This window comes from Sinocyclocheilus rhinocerous, unplaced genomic scaffold, assembly GCF_001515625.1.
Source record: "Sinocyclocheilus rhinocerous isolate Xijiao unplaced genomic scaffold, SAMN03320098_v1.1 scaffold62, whole genome shotgun sequence".
NCBI classification, from domain to species: Eukaryota; Metazoa; Chordata; class Actinopteri; order Cypriniformes; family Cyprinidae; genus Sinocyclocheilus; species Sinocyclocheilus rhinocerous.
This window is the reverse complement of record NW_015656585.1, coordinates 2,199,780-2,226,429: the sequence shown is the minus strand read 5'-3', so window position 1 is coordinate 2,226,429 and position 26,650 is coordinate 2,199,780. Positions and strand designations below refer to the sequence as shown.

At 37.6% G+C, this 26,650-nt stretch overlaps 1 protein-coding gene across 3 annotated transcripts in view; it reads right to left on the bottom strand.

Moving 5' to 3' along the window:
* The window catches only part of arb2a (ARB2 cotranscriptional regulator A), a 180,605-nt gene that overhangs the window by 97,410 nt on the left and 56,545 nt on the right, over nucleotides 1-26,650 (bottom strand). For all 3 annotated transcript variants that reach the window (XM_016527978.1, XM_016527980.1, XM_016527979.1), the window contains exon 7: nucleotides 2,063-2,278. In XM_016527978.1, the coding sequence (XP_016383464.1) occupies nucleotides 2,063-2,278 (216 nt within the window). The remainder of the gene's footprint in view (nucleotides 1-2,062; nucleotides 2,279-26,650) is intronic.

Here is a 26,650-nt window from a genome sequence, read left to right as displayed (position 1 = left end):
TTTGCATGCATTTCCATTTGGCAATTCTCCCTACAGGAATTCACAAGCACACATACAGTATAAGTCAGAGACACACAGTCATCAGTGCACGTCCTTGTGCCGCTGCAGCTCGCTCCAGTCTGAAGCTGCATAATGCAGAAGAGTGGAAAGAGTGTAGAATACTGCAAGGCCATCCGGCAGAACTGGACTAACAATCTCATACCAATAGACTTACAATGTGCCAAAAGTTCAGGAGGAGAGCGAGAGATGCTAAGTCATCTCATTATATGAATCCCAAACTATCCCAGCTGAAATATTTATTAAGACATTAATATGGTTTCTTCCCTTCCATCTCTTCAGGGTGATGCGGCTCTTCTCGGAGACATACACACACTCCTTCTCGATCTCTTACTCATAAACACACATTGCTGTACGTGCACATGAAGATGTCAGCAGCGCCAGGCTCTTATAGATATTGACAGTGAGTTTTTCCATTATACACAGCAGCCTGGAGAGCAACTTCCTCTATTCACCACACCAACACTGATGAAACGCCTCAGAAACGGACGAGGTGTTGAAATCTCAGATTCACACTCACTGATGGCTATTTCATAGATTTTTTTTTTCTCTTACTGAGCGTGTGTGTGTGTGTGTGTGTGTGTTAAAAAACAACTTCATCTGGGCAACACCACAGAATTCTGTCCTCAATGAGAATGTATTAAGGAAGGATAGATGCTAGAGTTAATTTACGGCGATAAAAAGAGGGTAATTAAGAGAATCTGTTTACAAAAAGAGGTGAAGTGAGAGGTATGAGGGTTTTAAAGCTGACTTGATGCTAATAGTACAGATAATTATACCTCAGTGTGCTTTGTGTGTGTGTGTGTGTGTGTGTGTGAAGTTAGTCTCAGAAGTGTGTTGACAGCTCACACACGGCTACTGAGTCAACGACGGTAAATGACAGCACAAGGAGTGTGACGATATGTGACGTGGCCGTCAAATGGTGATAAGACAAAGAGCTAACTTTCGGAAGACAAATTTTATGTATTTCCAATTGATGCTTCCTTGTTTCATCCGGTTGCCTCATGGTTTTGCATTAGAAATTATTATTATAATTTTTTTTAATTTAGAATGCATTATTTGTGCATGGAGTGCATAATGTATACACAAAAATGTGTGTGTTTGAGAGACTGTGTATTGTACAATCTGTAAATACTGTAATAAATAAAAAAGTTTGACTAAACTAAGCTGTCTGTTGAAGATCCTATTCAATTTCTGTTAGCTTTAAGATCATTTGTATGCTTTGTACTCTTAAAGTCAACATGAAATGAAAATTCATGCTATCTATTTTCTAAATGCATGTTAATGATCTTATTGTGAATGAAACATCTATGCATTTTTAGGACTTCACAATTTTTTATTAAAATATCTTCCTGTGAAAATGACATACTTCTGTCTGTTGACCTATGCCAGAATTTTCCAATCATTTAGTCCACTTAAATCCTAGCCTCCATTTTTGACAGCAACGGGCACATCTCAAAATCTACTGTATATAAACATGGATTTAAAAAAAAAAAGCACCTTACTTTTTTTTCTTCTTTTTTTTAATTCAAAAAAACTAAACTACTACTTTCATCAAGACTTTAAAGGTTGACCAAATTAATATTTAGCAGATATTTGCATTTCAAATTTACTGTTTCTTTACTGGAAAAACAGAGCAAATTTATTGATGACTCATCCAGCACTGCACAGATTTTTGTCCAATCAGATGCTCTCTAGAATTAAAATGTCCCTCCCCCTAATGGTTCATATCTGTGATGTAATTAATGTTAAGAAAGAAAGAAAGAAAGAAAAGAGAAGGGACAAGCTAAGTGCATCAAGGAATAAAAACTGTGCTTATCAAGCTGGGTTTTTACAAACAGAGAAAGCGAGATGAAAAATCTGGATGGTGTCCAAACTCTCCACAGCCTCCTGACCACACATGTGTGGCCCACTCACTCAGCTGCCTAAAACCCCCTCTCACCCTCTATTTCACCCCATATTCTTTTCTCTCTCTCCTACCCATCATCCTCCCTCGGCCACTCACTCGTATCGGGATGTGCTCCATCTCTCTTTCCTTCTGTGGGTTGCGATACTTCTCATAAAAGTCCTTCTTTTTCTTGTTCTCCCGCTCTTCCTTCCTCTCTCTCTTTTCAGCCGGCTCATCAGAGGCATCCGGGGACGGTTTGTTGGCTGGATCCGGAACCTTCTCCACCTCCAGAGAGTTCTCGTTGGGGTTCAGCACAATCACCCCGTAGCCCTCCTGAGAGACAAAACACATACAAATGAATAAACAAATAAACAGGCTCCAATGCTCTTTCTGATTGTACCTGAGTTGCCAAAACAAACCGGCCTTTCATAATAAAGCAAGGTGTCCGGGGAGAGGCATGTATGCCAGCGCTGTGAGTCACGGCATTGTGTGGCGTGCAGTAGAGGAGTGAACTGTTGGGAGAGGGATTAGAGCGGCTCTCGATGCGAACGGAGGTCAGTGTTGCTTTCATGTGCGCTCAAATTCAGCTTCAGCTTCAGTTAGCGCGCTGACATTCAGCGTAAAGAGAAATACTGCTACTGAGGAAATCCAGCTTTCCTAATTTATTGTGGAATATTCAGGCTTACATGATGAGTTCTGCTATATTTTAAACTGTACGTATTATTTTAAGGTGTTTTTTTGAAGTCAAAATTATAATATTTTAGATGCATGTCTGATTTTAATTCATAAAAAAAGAATAAAAAATTATTGTAAAATCGAATATAAAAAATATGTAATTTCGCTGTAGTTTTTAATCAAATAAAACCAAAGAAACCAAAAACACAAAGCAAAAAAGTAAAAAAGAATACAATTAAATAAATTCAATAAAACAATACACAACAAAAATAAAGGAACACATTTAAAGCCTTTAACACTTAATGGCATCAGTGTCTCAGTGGTCTTTTTGGAGAGCAATCAGATATGAAACAGTCTGACGCTTATTCTGCTGCCCAGCTCTAAGTAAACACACAATACACACCCAAACTCCCGCAGAAAAAAATCAGCAAATCAAAGTGAATTCTGATCCCTGCATATTCTAAAAATACGACCAGTGTTTACAAATCTAACTTCAGTGAAAATAAGAGGGGGGGAAATGTTACTACATCTAAATAATAATTACTATTTAAAATAAATAAATAACTTTTATAAATTAAATAAAATTATTTAAAAGTAGAATTATTTCAATGATCTAAAAACTAAAACTGTGCTAAAATATAAATGGCATTTAATCACAAAACATTCATATTAAAAGGTATCTAATTAACCATTCTGAAGCAATAAAACAAGTTTTCTACACATGACAAATTATTTTTTTCCACCAACATACAAGCTTCAAACAATATGCATAGCTGCAGCAACAAAGAGACAAAGGTGTCATTTTCAAAACAGCTAATTAAAAATTAAACTTCTGTCAATAGCAAACAATTATAATTATTTCACATGATGGACTGCAAAGCAAGCATTTTCACGTCTAATCAATACAAATAAGCTCACACCAGCATTTTACTAATACAACTAATAAGAACTAAAAACACTAACAAGATTATTATGTGCTCATTTACAGTTTTAAATCAATTTTAAAATCAGAATTTCATTTACAGTCAATTTAAAACGCATGCATATTAAACATTTAACACAAAATCAATGCGATCATTAAATTATAAAACTGTAGCAAATGTAATTAATTTCTGTTGAACTCTGAGTCAGTTTCTGATTAAATAAATGTCATGTTCTTTGAAATCCAGTCAGACAGCCTGTGGTGTGTAAAAGTAGAGGAGGCGTTTATCAGAGGTAGTCTAAACTGACCAGACGTGGGGTTGAAATTTGTAGTTAGTTGTTCCTGTCTGGCAGGCTGGTGTCATATAAGTGATGTCGGCCAGCATTTACTGTGGTGTTGTGGTTAAACTGTGTGGTGAGAGAGGCTGAGTGGAGCTCGGTGCCACTGCCCACTGGTGGCAGGTTGGATAAATGACCGAGGAAAAGAAATGGTGCTTGATAAAAACCAACAAACTCTCTGTTGCCAAATCTTATCTTTTGTTTTGCAATAATAATGTCTTGAAAGCAGGGGTTATGGAATAATTTGCATAAAGGGACTAAACCGAGCTTAGTTTTGAACTTAGGTTCATGCAATACAACTGGGATCATATTTACCAGATCAATAAAACATCTTTACAGCAATATATAGTAATTTCAGCATTCTTCACAGTTATTAGGGAATCTAAATTGTTAATTTACACCAAAGTTGTCAAAAAGTCAAATAATAGTTGTTGACAAGCAAATCAAAGTGCTTAGACAGTTTTTTCACATTTTTCAAAAGTATAAAGCTAATAATAATGAAAAAAAAAATAATTATCTAAAAAAAAAAGTTTGAATCGAGTTTACATTCATTGCACAATTCAAGCTAAATTTATTTTAAAAAACTGGAAGAGAAAATAAAAAATAAACAAATAATAATGATAAGAAGAAGTTGATGATGATTGTTACTATTATTATTATTATAAATAAGAGGAATATCTATAGTAATATATCAATGTTTCAATAATTGGAATAAAAAATAAAATAAAACATTTCATATCAAATAATCAAAAATGATTATACTTATATATAAAAATATTAATACATGATAATTTATAGTCTTATGGTTCCAATAATTACTGACAAAAATAAAGCACTCATGACCAAGTTTCTCTGTTTTTATATTCAGCATTCAAACTTCGCAATGTTGTGCGTCCTATTATTTGAAAGACTCTAGAGCCTCTCTTTCTCCCTTACGACGCATTTGCCGTATCCCGGACTCTTCCCATGCCCTCCTGCCCTGGCAGGCACCTCCTCGAGGGGCAAGTGGCGACAGGGTCTGGCCCCTGGGCCAGCGGTCAGCACAGGTCACCGCAGCCCCTCACTGGAGCTCAGACCCCCATAACCCGCCGCTGGACTGCCTCTTTAGTGCTCTTTTGTCTGGCTGTCTCAAACCGGCCGACTTCTTGCACATAACACAACAATGACTTGATCTCTCCGAGCTGTGACTGAGACCGCTGTGACATTCTGGAAAAATCTCCGGGTTTTATTTTTGTGTGTGTGTGTGTGTGTCAGTGTTGTTTTAATTATATGACAAAACAGCTCACCTTTTAAGAAACCGGTTTAAGATGGGGTGAGGGAACGCATAGAGCTTGAGATTAAAGAACCGAGAGCATTTCTACGCTGCCAAACAAACGCTACAAAAGATCCATCACCATGAAAACCTTCTGCCACAGCGTATTTGCACATTTACTGATACAAACACAAAATCGGACTGTTCGGTTTGATCCGGTTAGATGCGTAATTGATAAGTACAGCAATGATGCCGTGTCCCCCAAATCACCCCTTCTCAAATAAACTCTATTTTGGCTGAAATGAGATGTCGCTAATAATCCTATACCTCTGACGGACAGCCCAGTGTTTTATCTATTTGCGGCCCTTTGTTTGGCTTTGAAGTGAGTGTGTCTCTCTTTTTTGTCTCTTTTCGGTCTCTGATGAACTAAAGCGTGGATTGCTTTTGGCCCGGTGGTGAGAACAACACTTGACGGATACAAAGCACGCTTGATAGCAGTCAGGAGTGGACGTGTTTGTGCGTGTGTGAGATAAAAATGCCACGTAGTATGTGCTATATGGAGTCAACATATAACTTGGCACACCAACACGCTTTTATGTCCTACAACGAGAGCATGTTAACGTGGTAAAAATGTGTGCGTGTGCGATCAAAGCGGGAGGTGGTGTTAAAAGCGACAGAGAGACACTCCATTACAGCATGGCCTTGGCCTGGTCCCCTCTGTTTGTGCGTCCTGTTCTCTGATTGGCTGCCGACTGTGGAAATGCCCACGGCTGAGGAGTCTAGCCAATCGGAGAGGAAGATGCACCAAGGACGGCGCGTGATGATTGGCGGAGGGAACAGATGATGTGAGCAGGGTTTGGCACATATTTACACTCACACAAAAAACTCAAACAGAGATGCGAATTGAAAAAAAAAGATTTGATTACAAAAACTAAAAAATTACACCCTTAAGCATATCGAGCAAATGTAATAACAATAATAACATTTGCATAACCCTTACGAAGACAGAAGCGCAGCAACACACGAGACAAACTGACTGACCTCCCTCCCACATACTGCGAGGGAATCGGTGAGCGGCAGTGGGTCCCTATTACAGTCTTTCATTACAGGTCGGTGCGGTCTGCCCCCTCTAGGTGAATGTAAATCCAGGATACAGTATTATAAACCCGAGCCCTGTGAGACTGAGATTGAGGCCTGCCTTTCAAGGCCACCTCTACTCTACGCCCCACAGTTCTGGGTGACCTTGTCTGTCAGCGGCGCTACATGGGCTTCTTTTCTACCGTGCGAGAGGCCATTATCCTTTTCTGCGAGATACCACACACAAACCTCCTCTCTCTCTTTTTCTCTCCGTGAGATTAAGACCGCTTTCAGTTCCTTCTGCTCCTCTATACAAATATACCCGGTCCTGATTGGATGAGACGACACACGCACACACTCAGCGCTAGAGCTGGGCAGAAAGCTGGTATATACCGTATACTGTCAGCGGGTTGAGATTTTGCTGTACTGTTTATACAGTGGTACATATTTGCACAGCAAAGACAATCTTTACCTTATTTGATTACAAAATGGGACGTGCCCCAAACAAGTTGAGCTGAGGAAGAACTTGTATAGGGGTGTTGTATGACTTAACCAAAGAGTTTAGTCATTTACTGTTGCCAACCAATTATGCAACTAGTCATATTAATACAGAAACTGATGTGTAATCACAAGATATGCATATATCGGAAGTTTTACTGTGACTTCTGATAAGAATTAAGTATCATAAAAAAAATTGTTTTCTAATTTGGGATGCAATGGTATTAAATTTCCGGCCAATACAAAAATTTGAAAATTTTTACATGTGACATTTAATATATATATATATATATATATATATATATACACACACATATTGCACATTTATATCATAACATTACAATGTACAGTATGAAAAAATGGATATTCTATTTGCTAAACTGTTAGTTAATAATGGTAAATTTAATGTAAAAACTGTGGAAACTAAATATCCATTAATGATAAATAATTCCACTTATTAATAAGAATGAGAATGAGAAGAAGAAGAATATCCAATTATGATAAATAGCAATAAAATATCCAATTATGATAATGATATCATTAAAAAAAAAATCCAATCACCAAAATCTTGTGCATTCCATTTCATAATATTAGTCATATAGTTTTATGGCTAGCTTTTTAACTGATTTCAGATTTGCTATTATTACAATAATATATTTTGGCTTGAGAACCTCTATTTTTAAACACAAAGAGAAATAATCAAATCAAATAATAAATTGTTCATGCGTTCAATTTAATTCACATACACATATTATATAAAATGACTCATATGCATACCTCCCACCGGTACACAGCAGGAATCAGGAAAGACCTACAGAACGTCATCATGTGTTACATTATTTGGATGGACTTTCAGGGCCTCGTAAATGTCCATTAAATGACTGTGAAACATAAGAGGAGATTTTAAATCTCCATCCAAATCTTCCATACAGTAAATTACTGCGTGTGCAAGTGGGGAAGAGGAAAGACATAAGCCAGGCTTTGAGCGGCACAGCTGACCGAGACGCATGGCTGTGATTAAGCTGTCCCGCTGTTTACAACACTGTAGTTACAGCTCGGGGCTTTGGCTTTATCAAAGAGATGTTGGGAAACCTCGCTCATGATCGAAGACACATATACAAACACACACATCTGCTTTCAGTGAGCTGTGCAACCCCTTGAGGGCAAGAGAGACAGGGAAAGAAAGAGGGGAAAGAGAGAGAGACTAAACGAAACAGTGAGTGAGGGAGGGAGAGAGAAAGATGGCAAGCAGGGGTGGTGTAGCATTAATCATGGTGCAGGTGGAATTTGTCAGAGCTATCGATTGTGTAAGTAAATGTTACAGAAATCATTTGTCAACTTTTTACAGGAGGGCAATGTGTCAATCGCTCAGAAGGAAGTGACTCTGGCAGAAGGGAAACACCGTTTACCACTATAGAAACAATGCTGACCTACAAACAGACTAAATACTAAATACCTACAATACACAACCTTTGACTGTATTGATCTGCTATTTGACTGTATTGAATTAAGGGATAAGTATATATATATATATATATATATATATATATATATATATACACACACACACACACGTCAACATTTGAAGTGGATCAAAACCTTTCAAAGTTGTCCTAAAACCTACTTACTGTAAATAAATCTCAAAATAAAATACAATAAAAAATATTTTGATGAATAAATAAATAAACAAATAAATAAATACATTATATTAATACATACATACATAAATAATCATGGATTAAGTCAAGCTCCTGTTTTCATTTGTTTGACTACACTTTATAAATAAATCATTAAAGTGAAATGGGTTGTAAATGGCATTCTTACTATAAAATATAAAAATACATCTGGAACATGAATTATTATATATGCATGTATTTATATTTTTTAAATAAATGCAAATAAATACATAAATGGTAACACTTTAGAATAGGGAACACATATTCACTATTAATTAAGAGTTTTCCCTCAAACTCCTAATTTGCTGCTTATCAATAGTTGTTAAGTCTAGGTATGGTGTAGGATGTAAAATATGGTTATGCAGAATAAGGCATATAATATGTGCTTTATAAGTACTAATAAACGGCCAGTATGCATGTAATATGCAAGCTAACAAACGGCTAGTTCAATAGTAAGAATTGGTCCTTAAAACAAAGTGTTACCAAAAAAATGCATACATACATGACACCATCTATTGGATCCAGTTCCACATGTACAGTAGCACAAATAGCAGGTGTGGCAGTACTGAGGTCCAGAGGTGTGTTTATGGTGTGGGGGTGGAGGAATATGAATAATTGAGCGATACAGTGGGCATGCCTTTAGCTTCATGATTTATATTTCTATATTGTTTCCACCCTGCAGACACATACATTTTTAATGAGGGAGATAGGTGGTATAGATCAGTGATAGCTGCCCCATGATATCTCAAACTGTTATATATATATATAAATTACCATACACTGAAAGGGAGGAGACTCTATTCCATAAGGGTGAGATGGAAAGGGCGTTTGCTTTGACAGGTTAACGGTACTGTACGTGATTAGTGGCTTATTACAAGGCTGCCAACATATGCACAGATGTGCGACAACGCTATTAAACATGCATACATTAAAAGTCACGCAGCATAAAAGCTAAGGTAGCTTTTGGTTTGCATGTAGACACTTGTTGAGGCTATTTTTTCAGTTCAGCCTTTAAAAACAAAGAACAAAACAAAACAAAAAAAGACAAATCACAAAAAAAATGCAATGCAAAGCAAAAATAAAATACAATTTTGATTTTAAAGCAAAAAATTTAAGTAAAAAAGTAAAAGTAAAAAAAATAAAGTTCAATTTAGTTTTGTAGATGTATAATCAGGATCTTTAGAGACACTGGCCTGTTTACAGTCAGAATACGCATGCTCATAATCAAACTCCATTGGACCAAACTAACTTAAGTCTATGCTGATTTAAACAATGTCCAACACTGCAGGCCACATTGAGGCCATAAAAAGAGCATTAGCGCCAGACATTTAGCAACTGACCAGAGGCTAAAGGCCTCTTGAGCGGAACAGCGTTCTCAAACTTCATATTCCTGTGTAATCTATCTCTGGCTGAGTATGAATAATGAGTGTCCTACAGGGTATTAATCTTACTGACCACCACTGACTGTGGCCATCCCCTGAGGTCAAGGGTTAAAGTGGAATCCCTTGACCTCTACTTTGTTATTGTGGCCCTGGAGAAGGAGAGCTAAAAGACGTACTGGTGGTCTCCAAGGTGACACTGATCATTGGATTAAATGAGAATATATTACAGTGAAATATTACTTCCAATGTGAAGTTGAAGGATTTCACCTATAAACGAGAAGGATTACCATTTCTATGTATTATCATCGAAAGGAAACGCATCTGCTCTGTTCCAAAAGCTAGCTGAGATGCCTACAGAGGCTGCATTTTAAAGCACCATAGATGCTCCTACACAAAAGCAGTACCAAATATCATGCTGCATTCTAAGAAAGTCACATTTTAAGGTGGCCATCCATGTATCCTTTGCAATGAAGGAAATCTCTGAATGTATTGCATTGAGAAAAGTAATTGTGTATGAAGCAAGGTTATACTTGCACTTCAATTAATAGCAGAAAATACTATTTTAATATATATATATATATATATATATATATTAGGGCTGTCAATCGATTTAAATATTTAATCGCATGATTGTCATGTGTTAACTCATGATTAATCGCAACTTAATCGCACATTTTTATCTGTTCTAAATGTACCTTAAATTAATACTTTTCAATATTTTAATGCTCTAATCAACATGGGCATGGACAAATATGGATGCTATATGCAAATGTATGTTTATTATTAGTGAAACCATATTTAACATAGAGCATGAGGACTAGACATGTTTCAAAGGTCATATATGTTTTTCAAAGAACTTGTTCATGTCTATTAGACACATGAAAAAAGAACATAGAAATACCAGGTTCCCGTTACTTCTCTTTATTTGCACTGAGCAATTTACTTACACAAGCCTGTTTACATTCTCAGGACAGGGCAGCTCACTGCCTTATTATTTATTATTACATTTGTTTGCCTCTCTGTGCCCACATACTGTATTTTGATGCAGCTAAATTCTCAATAAAACTGTTTTCATTGATATATATTTTAATGTTTCTGTTGTCAGACAACAGAATGAATATGAAATAGTGACTGAAACGCGACCCATTAAGACTACATAACCACCTCTCCCTTCCAAGATTTTAATCTGCACAAAAACCCTGATTAATAATCGAGCCGTCGTCTGTTGAAATTAAATACACATAAAATAAAGACAATAGCTGTACTTTGATTTCGGCTATACTTGCATGAAAAATTAGAGAAGCAACATAATATCAGTTTTGACTGAAAGCGATGCTCCTCTCAGCCGCTCGCTGAACAGAGCAGACGCAGAGAAAGAGGTGTGTGTGCGCTGGGAAAGCAAGACCTCGCGCTCACGCGGCAGTACCGGCGAGTCTCAGAAACTAAATAAGTTGTGTCCAAGAAGCCGCTAGATTTGTCGCAACGAACTTTTTTGGAAAAAAAGTCGCTAAAGGGGACTGAAAAGTCGCTAAGTTGGCAACATTGTGCATCTCCAATAACACTATTGTCCAAAAGAGTTGAGTCAGTAAGATATTTAAAGTTTGTAAGAAATAAAGTCTAATTCTTACCAAGTCTACATTGGCGAATGAACAGTAAAGTTGTAAAATATTATTGTAAATTAAAATAACTGTTTTCTATTTAAATGTATTTTAAATAATAATGTATTCTTTAGTTGGAAAATCTGGATTTTCAGCAGCCATTAATCCAGTCTTTAGCCTTGCATGATCCTTAAAAAAATCATTGTAAAATGCAGATTTGGTGCTCAAAAAATATTACTTCTCGTAATGTTGAAAACATTTTTACTGCTTAGCATTTTTGAGAAAACCATAATAATGTTTTTTTTTTCTCCCCAAGATTCTTTGATGAATAAAAAGCCCAAAAGAACACCATTTATTTGAAATAGAAATATTTTGTAATATTATAAATGTCTTGATTGTCACTTTTGGTCTATTTAATGCATCCTTGCAAAAGTATTAAATTATATTAAAAAAAAAAAACTTTTATATGGTAGTGGATCTATTTTTATGCCTCTTAGACTACTGCGCTGCTAGCTTAGCAGCATGCTAACAACAAACTCTCGGATATCTTAAAAGTCAGCAGCCTATGTAGAAAACTATGCAGCTCAATAGGTTTTGGAGCAAAGCTTTTCAAACAAACTTTTGGCTGTATAATAAAGACAAATACACTTCACAACTGACTGCATGAGCAGTGAGCACACCCCCTTCCCCATAAACATGAATACAACAATGGCACAAAGGATAAAAAATACCATTAAAAAACCTAAAGAAACTTTTTTAACTTCACCTGTTGGCTTTTTTTTTTTTTTTACATATTGCTTACTCATAAATCATAACACTGGGTAATTAATCAAACTGTCAAAAAGAGGACAGAGGAGAACATGTGGAGGTCGAAGGTCATCGCCAGACCAATGGAGGTCAGGGTCACACCACATTCCGCATTATCAAGTTGGGATGAGAGAGGGCCGGAGCAAACAAAAGCTAAGCAGATGGAGAAGGACGAAGGGCGAGAAAAGAAGCAAAAAAAGAGGGAGAAGAAAGGGTGGAAATGACAAAGAAAAGTGAAAGAAGCTGTCAGCTGCCTGCAAATGAAGATGGGGAACTGATTCTGAAAGGGAAGCTTGCGGGGAGAGAGAGAGAGAGAGAGAGAAACAAGAGAGAGAAAAAAAGAATGAGAAAGGGAAAAAAGAAAACTACAAGATGTTTCTGCCATATAGACACAAAATAGGGTGGAGAGTGGAGGATTGCCAGCGGTCTCAGAAGCCCCCCATCACACACACATGCAGCTGACAGAGACATGAGGAATCAGTAGTGGCAGATATGATTGTTATCTGCTTGTCTCTGGTCTTCTGAGAGAAAGGATAAAGCGAAGCGATACCCTTCTCTCCAGACGGCAGATCAAGCCTCTAAAGACAGTTAGCAGGTTCAAAAACACAGAGGTCAGTCTTGTTCAATATACAAACCCTACTGCTGCAGATAAGATGAGTGCTCATGATAGCACCAACAAAGGGAGAAAAAATATGTAAGGGAACATAGAGATGACATTTTGCGGTGACAGCTGTCTACATTTCAGAATGAAATAGTGTATTATATGAATAAAAGTACAGGGTCTTTATAAAGGTAACACATAAGGTGGTACATCAGGCCTAAATCAGATCCTCATCAAAGTGTCTTGTGAGCAGCTGAATATGTAATTACCCAAACATCTCCCATTTCTTCATCACTAAGCTTCATTGGGAGGCTAAGTAGTACTTAATAGTGTACTTCTAGGGAGAGAGAGAAAAAAATCCTATCAACATTTACTCAGCATTATGTCATTTCAAACCATTATGATTTAATTTCTTCTGTTGAAAACAAGTAGAACTGTTGAATATTGTGTTGGTTGCTCCTTATATTTAAATGGAATGAATGGTGACTCGATTTCAAGCTTCAAAAATTAAGCAAAAGCACCATAAAGTATCATAAAAATGGTACAAAAAACTCATATGATACTTATGACATTATATGATACCTTTTTTGTTTGTTTGTTTGTTTTGACATTTTTGAATGTTTGACATTCCAAGTGCTCATTCACTTTCATTTTATGGAAAATAGTGGCCAGGATATTCTTTTAAAAAAAAGTCACGTTTTGTGTTCTCCAGAAGAGAGTAAGTCACTGAGGATCAGTGAAGTTATTTTTGCTGCACACTGTGCAATGAATTTACCAGTAAATATGAAAAAAATGCTAAAACCTATTTACCCTGTAAAAAAAAGAGTGTAATTTTAACTGTAACATTTAGTAAAAACAGGAAGAAAACAGGGAGGAAAAAAAAAACTGTTAATAGGTTAACAGTAAGTTCCCGTAATATGAGGGAAAAACTGTAAAAGCTCTAACCAGACATTTAATTTAATTTTACAGTAAAATGCTGTTAATTGTACAGTTTTTAGAAGCCAAAAAGAACTAATTATTATTATTATTATTATTATTATTATAAATCAATGTATGACTGTATAATATCTGTATGAACGTATGTAAACTGATATTCCCAGAATTACTTGCAAGACTCCACATTTAAAAGTATTTTGTTTAAATAATGTTTCTTAACAGATTTGTTATCAGTTATGTACATTAGGGTTTTATGTTACATCTTCAGTCGTTTAATGAATGTTTATTGCATTATTGAAGTGTTGTGTTACCATGATGGTGTTTTATGTTTGCGTGAGTGACACCTTTTGTATATTAAGTATATACTTCAGCTTGTGGAACAGCTACTTAAGATGAATTTTGATTCTTTATGTGGCTTTCTCCTTTCCCACCTGCATTATTATGGTGGTTGTCAGTATATGTTAAAGGTACAAAACAGTGTGCGTTATTGAATTTACTGGTCTACATTCACATTTTCTTGTTTGTAAATTACAGTTTTATACTGTAAAATGTACAATTTGTTCTGTAAATGTGTTTACAGTTTTTCTGTATTTCTTTACAAAATTATTTTGTAAAAAAAATACAGAATTGTGTAGGAAAATAGGAGCTTCTATGAAAATAAATTATTAAGTAACCAATAACATTATAGTAATGCACTGTCCGCAGTCAGTCATGATTAAAGGAACAGTTCACCCAAAAATGAACATTTTGTCATCATTTCCTCACCTTCATGTTGTTACAAACCTGAATAAGTTTCTTTCTTATGTTGAACACAAAACAAGATATTTTGAAGAATTTTGAAGAACCAAATAGCTGTTGGTCCCACTGACCTCCGTAGCATGGAAATCAATGCGGACCATCAACTTGATTACCAGCATATCTTCTTTTATGTTCAACATAAGAAAGAAATTAATACAGGTTTGGAACGACATGGGGGTGAGTAAATGATGACTAAATTTTCATTTTTGGGTGAACTATCCCTTTTATGTGATTTCATGAGTGAAATACTCTTATAACAGCCAGGATAAGTGTATTGGAGAGTAGCATTCTGCTGGTCATGTGACCAACAACATGGCCGCCCCATGAGCCAATCGCTCAACACAAAATAAAACAGCTTTAGGCTACTGATACAACTGCAGAATGGTTTGTTTGGCCTTTCGACACATATAATTTGTTACTTATTTTAGCCTAGCCACAATTAAGTGTCCTAGGTTTGTCCTGTCTACTTGTCTATCAAAACTAGCAGCAGATAGCCATTCTGTAAATCTTTAAACCAGTTAACTTCACACAAACCCTCTCTACTTACACAACACGCACTCATTACTCCGACATCAGTACAAACACAGAAGGACAAGAATGGCTACCTGGCAAAATGATGCATGGAACGTGAGCTGGTGGGAGAAAAAAAAAATATCAGCAAAAAAAGTGCATATGCTACGCAACTCCTGATATTACCATCTAATCCCACTCCACCACACAAAAGCTGAATTCTCAGCCGGTTCTCTATCAAAACATCACTCCTGAACGAGACATGGACCATTGCGCAAAATTAGCTGTCACCCTTTCCTCAAAATCTTTGTTAATCTCGTTTCCAGTGTTTGTGGATTTATCAGCACATGCATCAATGTCAGCTCCTTGGTTACTGAGGCGCACTACACGGGAGAAGATATAATTAAAACTGTTTGGGTGCCGAGCGAGGGGAGGGGTGAGGGTGGGCGGGCGGCAATGCAACATTGACGTCTTGTTTGCTTCGTCTTCGTCTCCTTACCCCCTGAGAGTCGCGCACGCATACAGCCGACGATAACAAATACACCGGTAGGATGAATTCGCTAGCTCTGACATCTCAGGTCAGCGAGTGGCAGCACTTTAATGATGGAAGTTTATCCGAGAGTCCATCCTGTGCTTCGGTTCAGCCTTTAAATATCTATAGAAAAACAAAATTTCTAGTACAGCCATCAAACTGACCATGAGATGTCTCATTATTGTGTTAGAAAATGTAGCAGAGCAAAAAAAAAAAGACACAGAAAAGTGAATAAACAAATAAACCCACACCTATAAACAAACATATTGACTACAAAACAACCCTCTTCAGACAAGTCCATAGCTTCGAAACAATAATAGTTCCATAGTATCTGTGGCATTCACAAATAAGCGGTCTGCAGCTACTTAAACTCTGTGCTTCCCTCCCAGCCTCCACTAACCAGCAATTGTGTCTTTTCTTTCTATTTCTAGTACCTGCCAAAGAGTGCACACATTAACAATTCAAAACCCTCAGTCTTCAGTTTCTGCTGTTGGGACCAGGAGCATGAAATGTCCCAGAGAGTCCTCCCTGAATGTGGCCACAGCAGCACACAGACCCTGTGGCTCGATGACACCTTGCCAGACAGTATACATGATCACAAGAGACAGAAACTGAAAAATAGACTCGTATGTAAAATACATTCAGCTGTGGATGGGGGGAGAAAAAGTTCAGCATACACTGAGACAAGCTCCCCAGAGAAACTCGAACGCGAGTGTTTGCGAGAGAGAACTCGTTTTTAAGTCACACTTACACTCATACAATAACATTCAAAGAAACTTGGCATGCTTATGTTGCATATGTAGTAAAGAAAGATAAATTATATTCCAAGGTTGTGTATAACTCCTCATATTTGCTAAAAGATGCTGTTGACTGGCACAGGAAATCATGTGAATGCCTTCTAAAATTTAAAAGTAAAGATTTATAAATGAAAATTAAACATTCTGATTTTAAAATTGTCACTCTGCTGTGTCATTTTCAATCATTAAACTCGTTTGAAAAAAACTAAATTGCTCTCTAACAAGGTTAAGCCGTAGGATTTGGAGACAGAAATTCTTTAAAATAAATACACAGACAAACAGAAATGACAAGTTGAAACATTAAAGTTATTGGGAAGAAGGACTTAGTAAGTAGAGGAAAATAGAGAAATCCTCGCAAATTTCACCTTTCAACACTCTCATAAATTAGGAGGAATTAATTAAAGAGGCAGAATTTTTAAGGAATTTTCTATTTAAAATCATACTAGAGAACACAGAAGTCCCTCTAACTCACTCATTTACATCAATGCACTAACCATTGAAATGTGAAAGTTGGACTACTTTTCTAGGTGGGTGGACTTGAGACTTTTGCATTACCAAATAATTCCTCTTCCATCATATCTGTTCTTGGTGTCGTTTTGTGAATATTGTTAAAAGACTCTTAACTTCAATCATGCCAGTCTCATGCTAACACATTTGTACCCATCGCCATTCCATTTCGCCCCCATTTTAGACAAGTGAAAATCATTTTCTGTGGTAATCGACAGCATTGAGTCACAACTTTCCTTTAAGTGTTCACCTTCAACAAAGAGAAGCACCGGCCTCTGTCACGCTAAGCCGGTAAGTGAGTTAACAGCGTGCACTTGAGGCATCTTTTTCATCCTCAACACTCCTCTTCCTCTTTCAGATCTGAGTGCACAGACTCCTCTCTCTCAGTACAGCCAATAATCAATGCCATTTCAGGTCAACCCTCCGCCGAGCCTCTGACCAGACCTCTCACTTTCATTCCCTGCCGGCTGTGTACGGCAAGGCTCATTAAAAGTTCAGAGTGGCTTACTTGCTGAAGCATTCATCAGCTCTAAATAAACAAGCTCTTTGGAGGGCAGGACAGCTTCTTTGGCTGCAGCGGCTAGACTCTGCAGAGCTTTAATTAAATTGGCAGGCCAGGCAGCGGCAGAGCGGGAGGCCACGCAGAGGCCGTTGCGCGAGGGCAGGCGTTGCGATCTTTGGCCAGTCGAGGCCCTAAGATCTCACATTCGCCGACAGAGACCTCAGGAATTTCTCTTTTCCTGTTTCCGTCCATCTCTCAGTGATGAAGGAGGACAGAGCTTTAAGTGTAAGTCGCCGGTGTGGCGGGTCACTTATTCCCCACTTCATTAGCGAGAAAATGGACTCTCGTAAACGCTTGTTAAAATCCCTACCTACACACCCCCGGTTAATGCCGGCCATCCATTTGTGTCCGTTTTAGCCGCCTGACAACGCTTTACGGGAAGATTAATTGTCCTGTGTCAGGCGACGACCAACCCCTGTCTCTCTCTCTCATTTCCTTTCTTCTTGGCCACAGATGCAATAATGGAGCCCATCTTTGTCGTAACAGTGTGATTAGCGCCTAAGAAAGAAAAAAAATAAAGAGGGTGAAAGAATAGGAGAAAAGAAGAGAGGGACAATGGGAAAAAAGAAACACTGCCCTTCACAACTTTACACAAACGTAGATTGGGACCTGTGAATCCGAAAAACTTGAGGACATGAAGTGGGGTTATTAATTAATGAGGGGGGAGAGAGAATGTAATGAATGGCTTATTAATATCGGCCATTTCTTTATTTATTTTTCTCAAACGACACATTATTTCCCCATTTGTCGAGACGGACGGGGTGAGCGGCGGACCCTGGGTGCGTTCCGTCATCTCGGACCCTCTGGCCATCCCTCTTGCTTATAGAAGTGACAATGTAAAGTGCCCGTCTCACTCCCTGAGCCGAATATAATGGCTGCTCATTACCTGGCCATTCCCAGACACGGCCGCGCTCCGAAGCGATGAAACGCAAGCCTCGCACAGCCTTTCAGAAGCAGGGGAGTTGCCCATGAGAGTTTGATTGAGGACAAAATACCCCTCTTGTATTCTTGTCTATTTCTCCACTCTTTCTTTCCCAGCCTGATTACTCTGAGGGAAGCCCGACTCACAGGCAATCCCCTTTTCCAGCACGTCCCCCCATCACCCCCGAACAAAAAGAAAAAACGAGCGAGAGGGGCACTGGAGGAGGAAGGAGGGGGGCCGCTGGGTGACTGGGTGCTGTCTCATTAAAAGCTGGCGATTGTCTAATTGTCTCAAGCGGACCTCCGAGAGACTAGTATATTATACTCATCGCAATTAACCAAACAAAAGAGTTTAACCGCCCAGGCACTGGGGCCTAGGCAGAGACACGAAAGAGAAGAAGAAGGTATTCCGGCACGGCTGCGAAACGAGGGGAGGGGCCCAATTTGGGTCTTCGGACTGGAGGGGGACGTGGCCCCGATTGGCCAGATGTCTCGAGGAGATGACTACGAGGAGCGGCCGGCCCGCAGAGAAAGGGCGGGGGGGTGGTTCTCGCTCGGGCCGCAAGCATGTGCTCATTTGCGGCGCACCTTTGTGTCGGACCTGTCTGTTTACAGCTCAGGCATGGGCCTAAACACTCCCAGCCTCCATTCACACCACTCGCCTTTCAGCCCTCACAGAAGCAGCCCCTTAAACCCACTTCACTACCATTTTCCCTCTCTCTCCCATCTCCTTTTTGTCCTCTCTTCCATTACATCAAACGCAGGAACAAAGGCCGCAGAACAGAAACCTCGGCCGCAGAATAGACCCATCACAAATATTAATTTGAAAAGGTGTTGAAGTGCAGAATCTACTTTTATGCACAGGGACAACTTGGGATCTCTTTTTTCCCTCGTTCCCCCCACCCTCCCGCTCTCTTCTTCAGCGGGGGGATTCTTTATGAGCTGCAATGAGCTTGGTTTTCAGCTGCGAAAGAAGAGGCAAAGAGGCTGGGAGTGCAATTATCCATCAGCAAAGGCTTCGGATTCAGACGGGCTAAAGACTCCACACTGGCCATTATGAGAGAGGGAGCTGTGAGGCTGCATTCACTTCTGCACATCTATTAAAGTGCAGAAGACAGACACTCTCGCACACACACCGTCCCACATACAAACTCACTATTGGACATGCTACCATTTGACAAAAAGCAAAAAAGACAAATGACAACAAATTTTATCGTATAACCAAATATATGCTCTTTTTTTCATCAGAAATGTCTAAACAACCCCGTTTCAACAAGATAAATTTACCTGAGAAGTGAAGACTTGCTTTCAGACCATGTATCATGAATTAACTTTTCTTACTCAACTGGCAAATAGGTGAATATGTTATAATTAGATTCAATTTATTAACATTATAACTTGAAATGCTAAAAAAAGATTTTTATATGATTAATAAATCTAATAAATGCTCTAAAGGTATTGCTCTCTTACTTCATGACACTTAACTGTAAACATTACCACAAACATTAAGCGCAAAACGTTCCTTTTTTATAGTGTAAACCTTACAGATTTGTTCGATTTTATAGATATAAAATATGTGAAAAGCATAAGACTGCATTGGATATCAAGATATCAAAACTTTACTGAAACACTTAGAAAGCAAGTAAAGAATGGGGTACTTTTAGGTTAGTTTTATAGCGCTTTTGCATTCCTTTTTGCTTGAAAAGCTTGAAACCTAGTCACCATAAACTTGGAAAAGTGCGACCAGCACAGTATTAAAACCTTTCCTTTTGTGTTGTAGAGAAAAAAAAAATCAAATCAAATGGGTTTGGAACTACATGACAGTGAGTAAATGATGACAAATGTGTTTTTTTAGGTGAACTATCCCTTAAAGAATGAGAATTATCTATTTAAACTCATGCAATATTTATCCAGGTGCTGTGGATGATAATGCAAAAGGGAATTTAAAGCCATTGGATTAGGTAATTAAACCCACCTTTACGTCTTTGTGTAAGATGTTGTTTCCGATCGGTTGAATGTCTAAACTGGCAGAGGGCGAGAGATACAGAGTTGAAAAGTTGAATCTGCCTGTGAGAACTGTCATTTGTGTAGCTCATGTTCTCAGGGTCAAGCTAGCTCATCATCCAGAGAGAGGATTTTCTCACGGAAGGGAAATAAGGCTGGTCAGTATAATAATCATGTGGAGTCACTCAATGAGAATGTGTATCTTAGGTTTGTCTTTCTTTCTCTCTCTCTCTTTTTACACTATTATCCTCCTGCTAAAGCACTAATTAAATTAATCTAACAACACAAATTGAAAATGTTGCCCATGTCAATCCAACGACCAGTAATAGTGCTCAGAATCCATGTACTTCTCCAGCTTAAACACAAGATGATAAATAATTTTCGTATAATCTAGATCCTGCTTTGTAATGCTGTAAACGTGGAGTGCATGGAGCTCCAGATTTCTGATCGAAAACAGAACTGCCACAGCTAAAATCAAACCATCTCTCAGTGTGTTGGCGGCCCCAATAGCTGGGGCCCCTCCACAGGACCCAACCTCCAAGCTCTGATCTCTGGGGCATGACAAAACAGCCAGCAGGGATCTCCATCTTATTCAAAGCATTAACCATCCCTCTATCCCTCCCTCTCTTCTTTTCAAACACATATACACATACAATTACTGGTAATCTGCTTAGTCCGGTAGACCGGGGTGGGTTTGCTAACATTTGCGGCAAACAGTTCTTTTTGAAGAGAAGCGAAAAGAAGGAAAGGCGGTTGAGGTCTCCAGGTGTCCGGTAATAGTCCGTAGAATTGGTTATTATTTGCCTCAGCCGCACGCTAAGACTTAAATATTTCACACACTATATTTGTTCGTGTCCAGAGAGGCCGAAATAAGAGGGAGAAAAGAGGAAACACAGAAAGCAAAACTATCACTGCCTTCAGGATTCATCAAAGAGCAGAATGATGTGAGAGACAAAGGAGAAATGAAATATAGCTGCTTCTTTTTTTTTTCTTTCTAAAAGCTCATTCCACTTCTCATTTCAGTGGCTACATGTTACAAGTCTTGATTCTGTCTCAATTCTATATATAAAAAGTTAGGGTTTTTTTTAATCTCCTTTCAGAAAGAGTTATATTGCTAGGTGGAACATTCCATTCCTCTGGTATTGTACAGTAGTGTCCAGCTATATTCATACAACACTAAACTACCAAATTTTGCTACAAGTTTGATTGCAACATATAATCATTGCTGTTAATAGTGTTAATCGTCTGTTTGATTACGTCATTAACTGAATTTTACTGTACATTTCTGCCATATGTACATTAATTTGACAGTCACCACTGACAATCTACTACTAAATATATTGTAGAAACTTAATTTTCTGTAAAGCTGCTTTGCAACGATTTGTATCGTGAAAAGCGCTATACAAATAAACTTGAATTGAATTGAATTGAATACAACATCACTGTTTCCAACCTTAAAAACCTAAATAAAATGCCTCATTCATTCATTCATTCAAGGTGTCCTTGTTACACGTTACATGTACTTACTATTATAATAACAAAATGTTATGCATAATTACATGCAAGTAACCCTAACCCTAACCATATAGTAAGTACATGTAGTTAATTAATATTACTCAGTACTTAAATGTATAATTACACTGTAACAAGACACCTTAAAATAAAGTGTAACCCAAAAACTATTCTGGACCCAAACATTTTAATGGTAGTGTATCACTTACATATTCCAACATGAACAACATATAGTTTACACACTTGCCTAACCAACCAAATAACAACCAGTAACTACCAGATGAGCATCACACAGCACTGCAAAGTTTCCTTAAATGTTTGTTCAACTCTAAATATTCTAAACATGACTTTACAGGCCTAAATCATGGATGTAAGCAGTTGCAGGCTAGCTTGTGTGCTCACATCTGTAAGAAATGTTTGGGTACAAGCATGCGCTAACTAACTGCACCAAAAACTGCATATAGTTAAAATTCAAAGTTGTTAAAAAACCAACAAAAAAAAACTTGGATTAGTTGCAATTGTTCAACTAGCCCCTGAAGGAGAACTTCAGCTGACTAGTAGAACATGTAATTTGAGAACCTTGGTTTAAAAGCAGAAGAGCAGCTTGTAAAAACACATCATAACTAATACAGACACAAATGTGTGCTATTTGAGCTGCAAAGTCTAAGGTTTGTAAGTGATTTTATCACATTAGTCTCAAAAGAGTGTCTACTATTCTAATAATATCTAAAAAGTCAGTGCTGTGTATTTGAACATTTATCCTAAACAACAATGTTTACTTTCTAAACAAAATGATGTAATATAAGTCTAATATATAAGATGTAATATAGGTCTTGTTTTCGAAGATATTTTTCAAAATGAAACGAGTTTATGATTAAAACAAGACCAAATATCTGCCAATGAGCTCAGAAAAATCAACCTAATTCAAAAAGAAAACATTTTCATTCCCCATTGACAGATATTTGTTCTTGTTTTAAGCTGACATTTTGTTCAGTTTCTCAGAAAAAAAATCTTAATTTTGCTTTTCAAGTAAATGTATCTTGCTTTAAGGATGTTTAGATATTTGAATTGGAAGTCAAAAATACTTAGGAAGATGTATGCAACATTTAATGCCATGTTTTTTTTTTATTATTTGAAACTTTCTGCACCTACTTAAGACATTTTAAATAATTATGGTGTTTTGCTTGTATGAATTGGGCTTAGACGATAACTGCATGCCACTATACAAATAAAGTAAATGACTATACTTTCGTTAATGTCTAATCAAGATTTTGTTCATACATACATTTGCTGTTATTTGGTGTCGATGAAGGGTTAACTAAATCTAAAATAAACAAATAATAATGTAATAACAAATGATAAGTCCAGTGCAGCATTTATCCACCCTGTTCCCAGACAAGGCAACGTCAATTTATTTCAGAGGTTTTCTTGAAAGCTGGAGTGCTATCGCTCCACAATCTCCCCTAGATCTGAGCAAACATGGCCGAAGCGCTGCTTACTTATGCAGTCATTTATCTTTTCATCACAGTCAGCTTACCAGCTCTTTAGTACCTTAACATCATCCTGCTCTCAGGGGCAGTCACACAGGGTGCAATCCTAACAAGGGCTAATGCCACCACACCAGCCACAGAGAGAAGAATAAAAAAGGTGCACAATAAGAGAAATGGAAGGAATAAATAAGAACGGCAAAAGGAGAAAGAGACAGTGGAAGCAAATGACCACGGACACACTCAGGCCCAACCCAGGTCCTAATGAATAAAAATGAAGATCTTGTCAAATGATGAAGTGACAGGTTAATTTGCAGCCCTAAGATACAATGTGAACAAGCAGAGGGAGAGAGAGAGAGAGAGTGTGTGTGTGCAAGGGGAAAAAAACAGAGGGAGGGAGGGAGGGCAGAGAAAGAGAAAGGAAAAGACAGAGCTGTCACTGTACAAGAGAATACTGCCACCTATCTGTAGACCTCGGCACAGCAAACACACTCTCATGATAAGACAGGCAATCTTGCTTTAGATGCAAACATGCAGGGAAAACCAGAAAGAAGAAAAATAGATGGGGACGAAAATCAGACAAGTGGAATTGATGATAAAAGCAGGAAGAAGATTAGACGCAGACCGTTGCGTTTGAGCTGTAACAAAAAAAAACAAACAAAAAAAAAACAGGCAGGCTCACAAAGAGACAGTGCTATCAAACGCTCACGAGGTGCCTGGAGCTAACGTCTGCTCCTCTGCCAGCTCTCTGTGCCTGGAATGTGCTGACTGGCCCCTGGTACCCTTCGCTCTGACATTAAGATCTGCACACAGACTGGCTCAGATAACAGCCCACACACCTCCTGGGCCATAATGCACGGCAGTTTTGATCAGAGAGATGGGCGAGCGGGAATTAGCTACTTTCTTTCGTCCTTCCAATGTCTGTGGATTAAATTAATACAAACTGGTTTTGCTTCAGGTTTCTCACTGGACATCAAATGGTGAAAATGGTGAAAACACCAAATTGTGGTGGGTTGGCACCGATGTCCACAGAGAAACACTAACCGAAACAAAAACTTCATGAATATAACTAACTGATCAGATGCACAACCTTTGACAATAGCAAAAAAAAAAAAAATAGAGACAAAAGAAAAAGAAACAGCACTTTTAATCCTCTTAAAAGTCAGGCCTATTTATAACTCTATGTTCAACTATCTCGCTCTCTCTTTCTGTATATCTGTGAGCACCTTAAAAAAAACACAACAAATTCCTTGTGTGTTTGCACACACCTGGCGAATAAAGCTAATTCTATAGAGTTATAAATAGGCCTGACTTTTAAAATTTTAATGTGTGTGTGTGTGTGTGTGTGTATGTATATATTATATATATATATATATATATATATATATATATGATGCTGAAAATTCAGCAATATTCAGCTTTGCCATCACAGGAATAAACTACATTTAAAGTAGAAAAAAGTAATAATCAGTTATTTTAAATTGTAATAATATTTAAAAATGTTTGTGTTTTTACTGGATTTTGTATCATATAAAAACAGCCTAGACGAGCACAAAACACTTCTTTCAAAAACATTAAAAAATCTGACCCCAACTTTCGAATGGTAGGCTATTCTGTAAATAACTGACAGGATGCCACTTTCCATATTGTTTTATCTTAATTAATCCCAAACATCCCTTTACTGTGGAATTTGTGACAATATTAGTCCCTATATTGTCCGGGTTGATTTAGTAAACCTCAAATAACATTAGAAACAACTAAAAAGATAAAGAGTCCACTGCCAAGTATAGAAGTACTGCACTCATGGATGTGAAAAACATCTTGTGTGCCTACATATCCAAACACACAGCAAAGTGTATACTGTAAATAACACATATGCAAAATACTCGCTATAAACCCAGAGATGGAAATCATAACCTAACTTTAAATAAGTCTAATTTAAGCTAGCCCCTTTCATCTGACAATAGCACAGTAGCTCCTAACTTATTCAAAAGTGCCTTGATGTTTTTGGATGGCGTCATTAACTTTATTTAAAGAACAGATGAGTTTAGACCAAAGGAAACGGATGCTTTTATATTCTAAGCAGGGCTCAGAAAACATCCGCCTAAACATCATCTCACAGTTACAGATATAAAACATGAAGGTAAACTCTAGGAACGGAAAGGAATCCTATTTCAAATCAACTGGGGAGGAAGTGCATTAAAATAGTGCTACAATAATAACGCTTCATCAAAACCAAATGTGATACTTTTAATCTTATATTATACCAGATATCATTTGAAGTTAAAATGATTACAGTCACTTCAATGACGAATGTTTTATAGGTTTCATAACTGACAAATGTAAAATACAAATCTTTCCGCAGACCTCTAGTTGGTAATTGCTTTACAACACAAGAAATATTTTTTACCACCTTTTCTGCAAATTTTTTTAAAGGGGTCCTATTATGCTTTTTCACTTTTTCAACTTTAGTTAGTCTGTAATGTTGCTGTTTGAGCATAAAAAAGATCTGCGAAGTTACAAAGCTCAAAGCCCAATTCAAAAGGAGATATTTTATTTAACAGAAATCACTTTTCAAAAACTACAACGAACAACTCGTTTGGACTACAACGCATATTTTCCAGGATTTATGATATCACAACGTTCATGCCAGACTGGGGAGAGAGGAGTTGTAATAATGTAAAATATGTGAAAAATAATGTGTTTTTCGAACAACCTAGTATGAGAGCCTGCTCTAGTACACCCCCAAAACAAAATCAAGACTTTGTAAAAGAGCATAATAGGACCCCTTTAAACCAAAATAAGTACACCTGTTGCAGGTTTCATCTGGGCCTGCCAATAACTGATTGGTAGAAGCATGTAGATGCAACACTTGATGGATGGCATTTGAAAACAAAAGCACTAACAGGAATGCCAAGGCAGTGGGGTTCATTGCTGGGAGACCACGGGGGCTTTATAGAGGCTTTATGATTAAGCTGGCTGACAACACACAGAGAAAGAACGCTTTTTTAACTAGCATCCGCACTGAGATACCAGAGCAAACAGGTCTTAATCACCCCACAAGACCTGAATTTAAACACCACATACACAGCAAGCAGCTTCCTAAACCTGCCACTGCAATTTCCATCTGAATCCAACCAACAACTGAAACCATGTCTAACCTGTACAGGACACCACACACCCTCGTGTCTATGATAAAGCTTCAAGATTTTGCTTTGAGACTTACAAAAGTGCTCTAGTACTCTTGTATACCATCACTGTAAAAAAATTATTTCTTTAAAATATTTTTAGGTTCTCTCAATTTGTCCTAAAA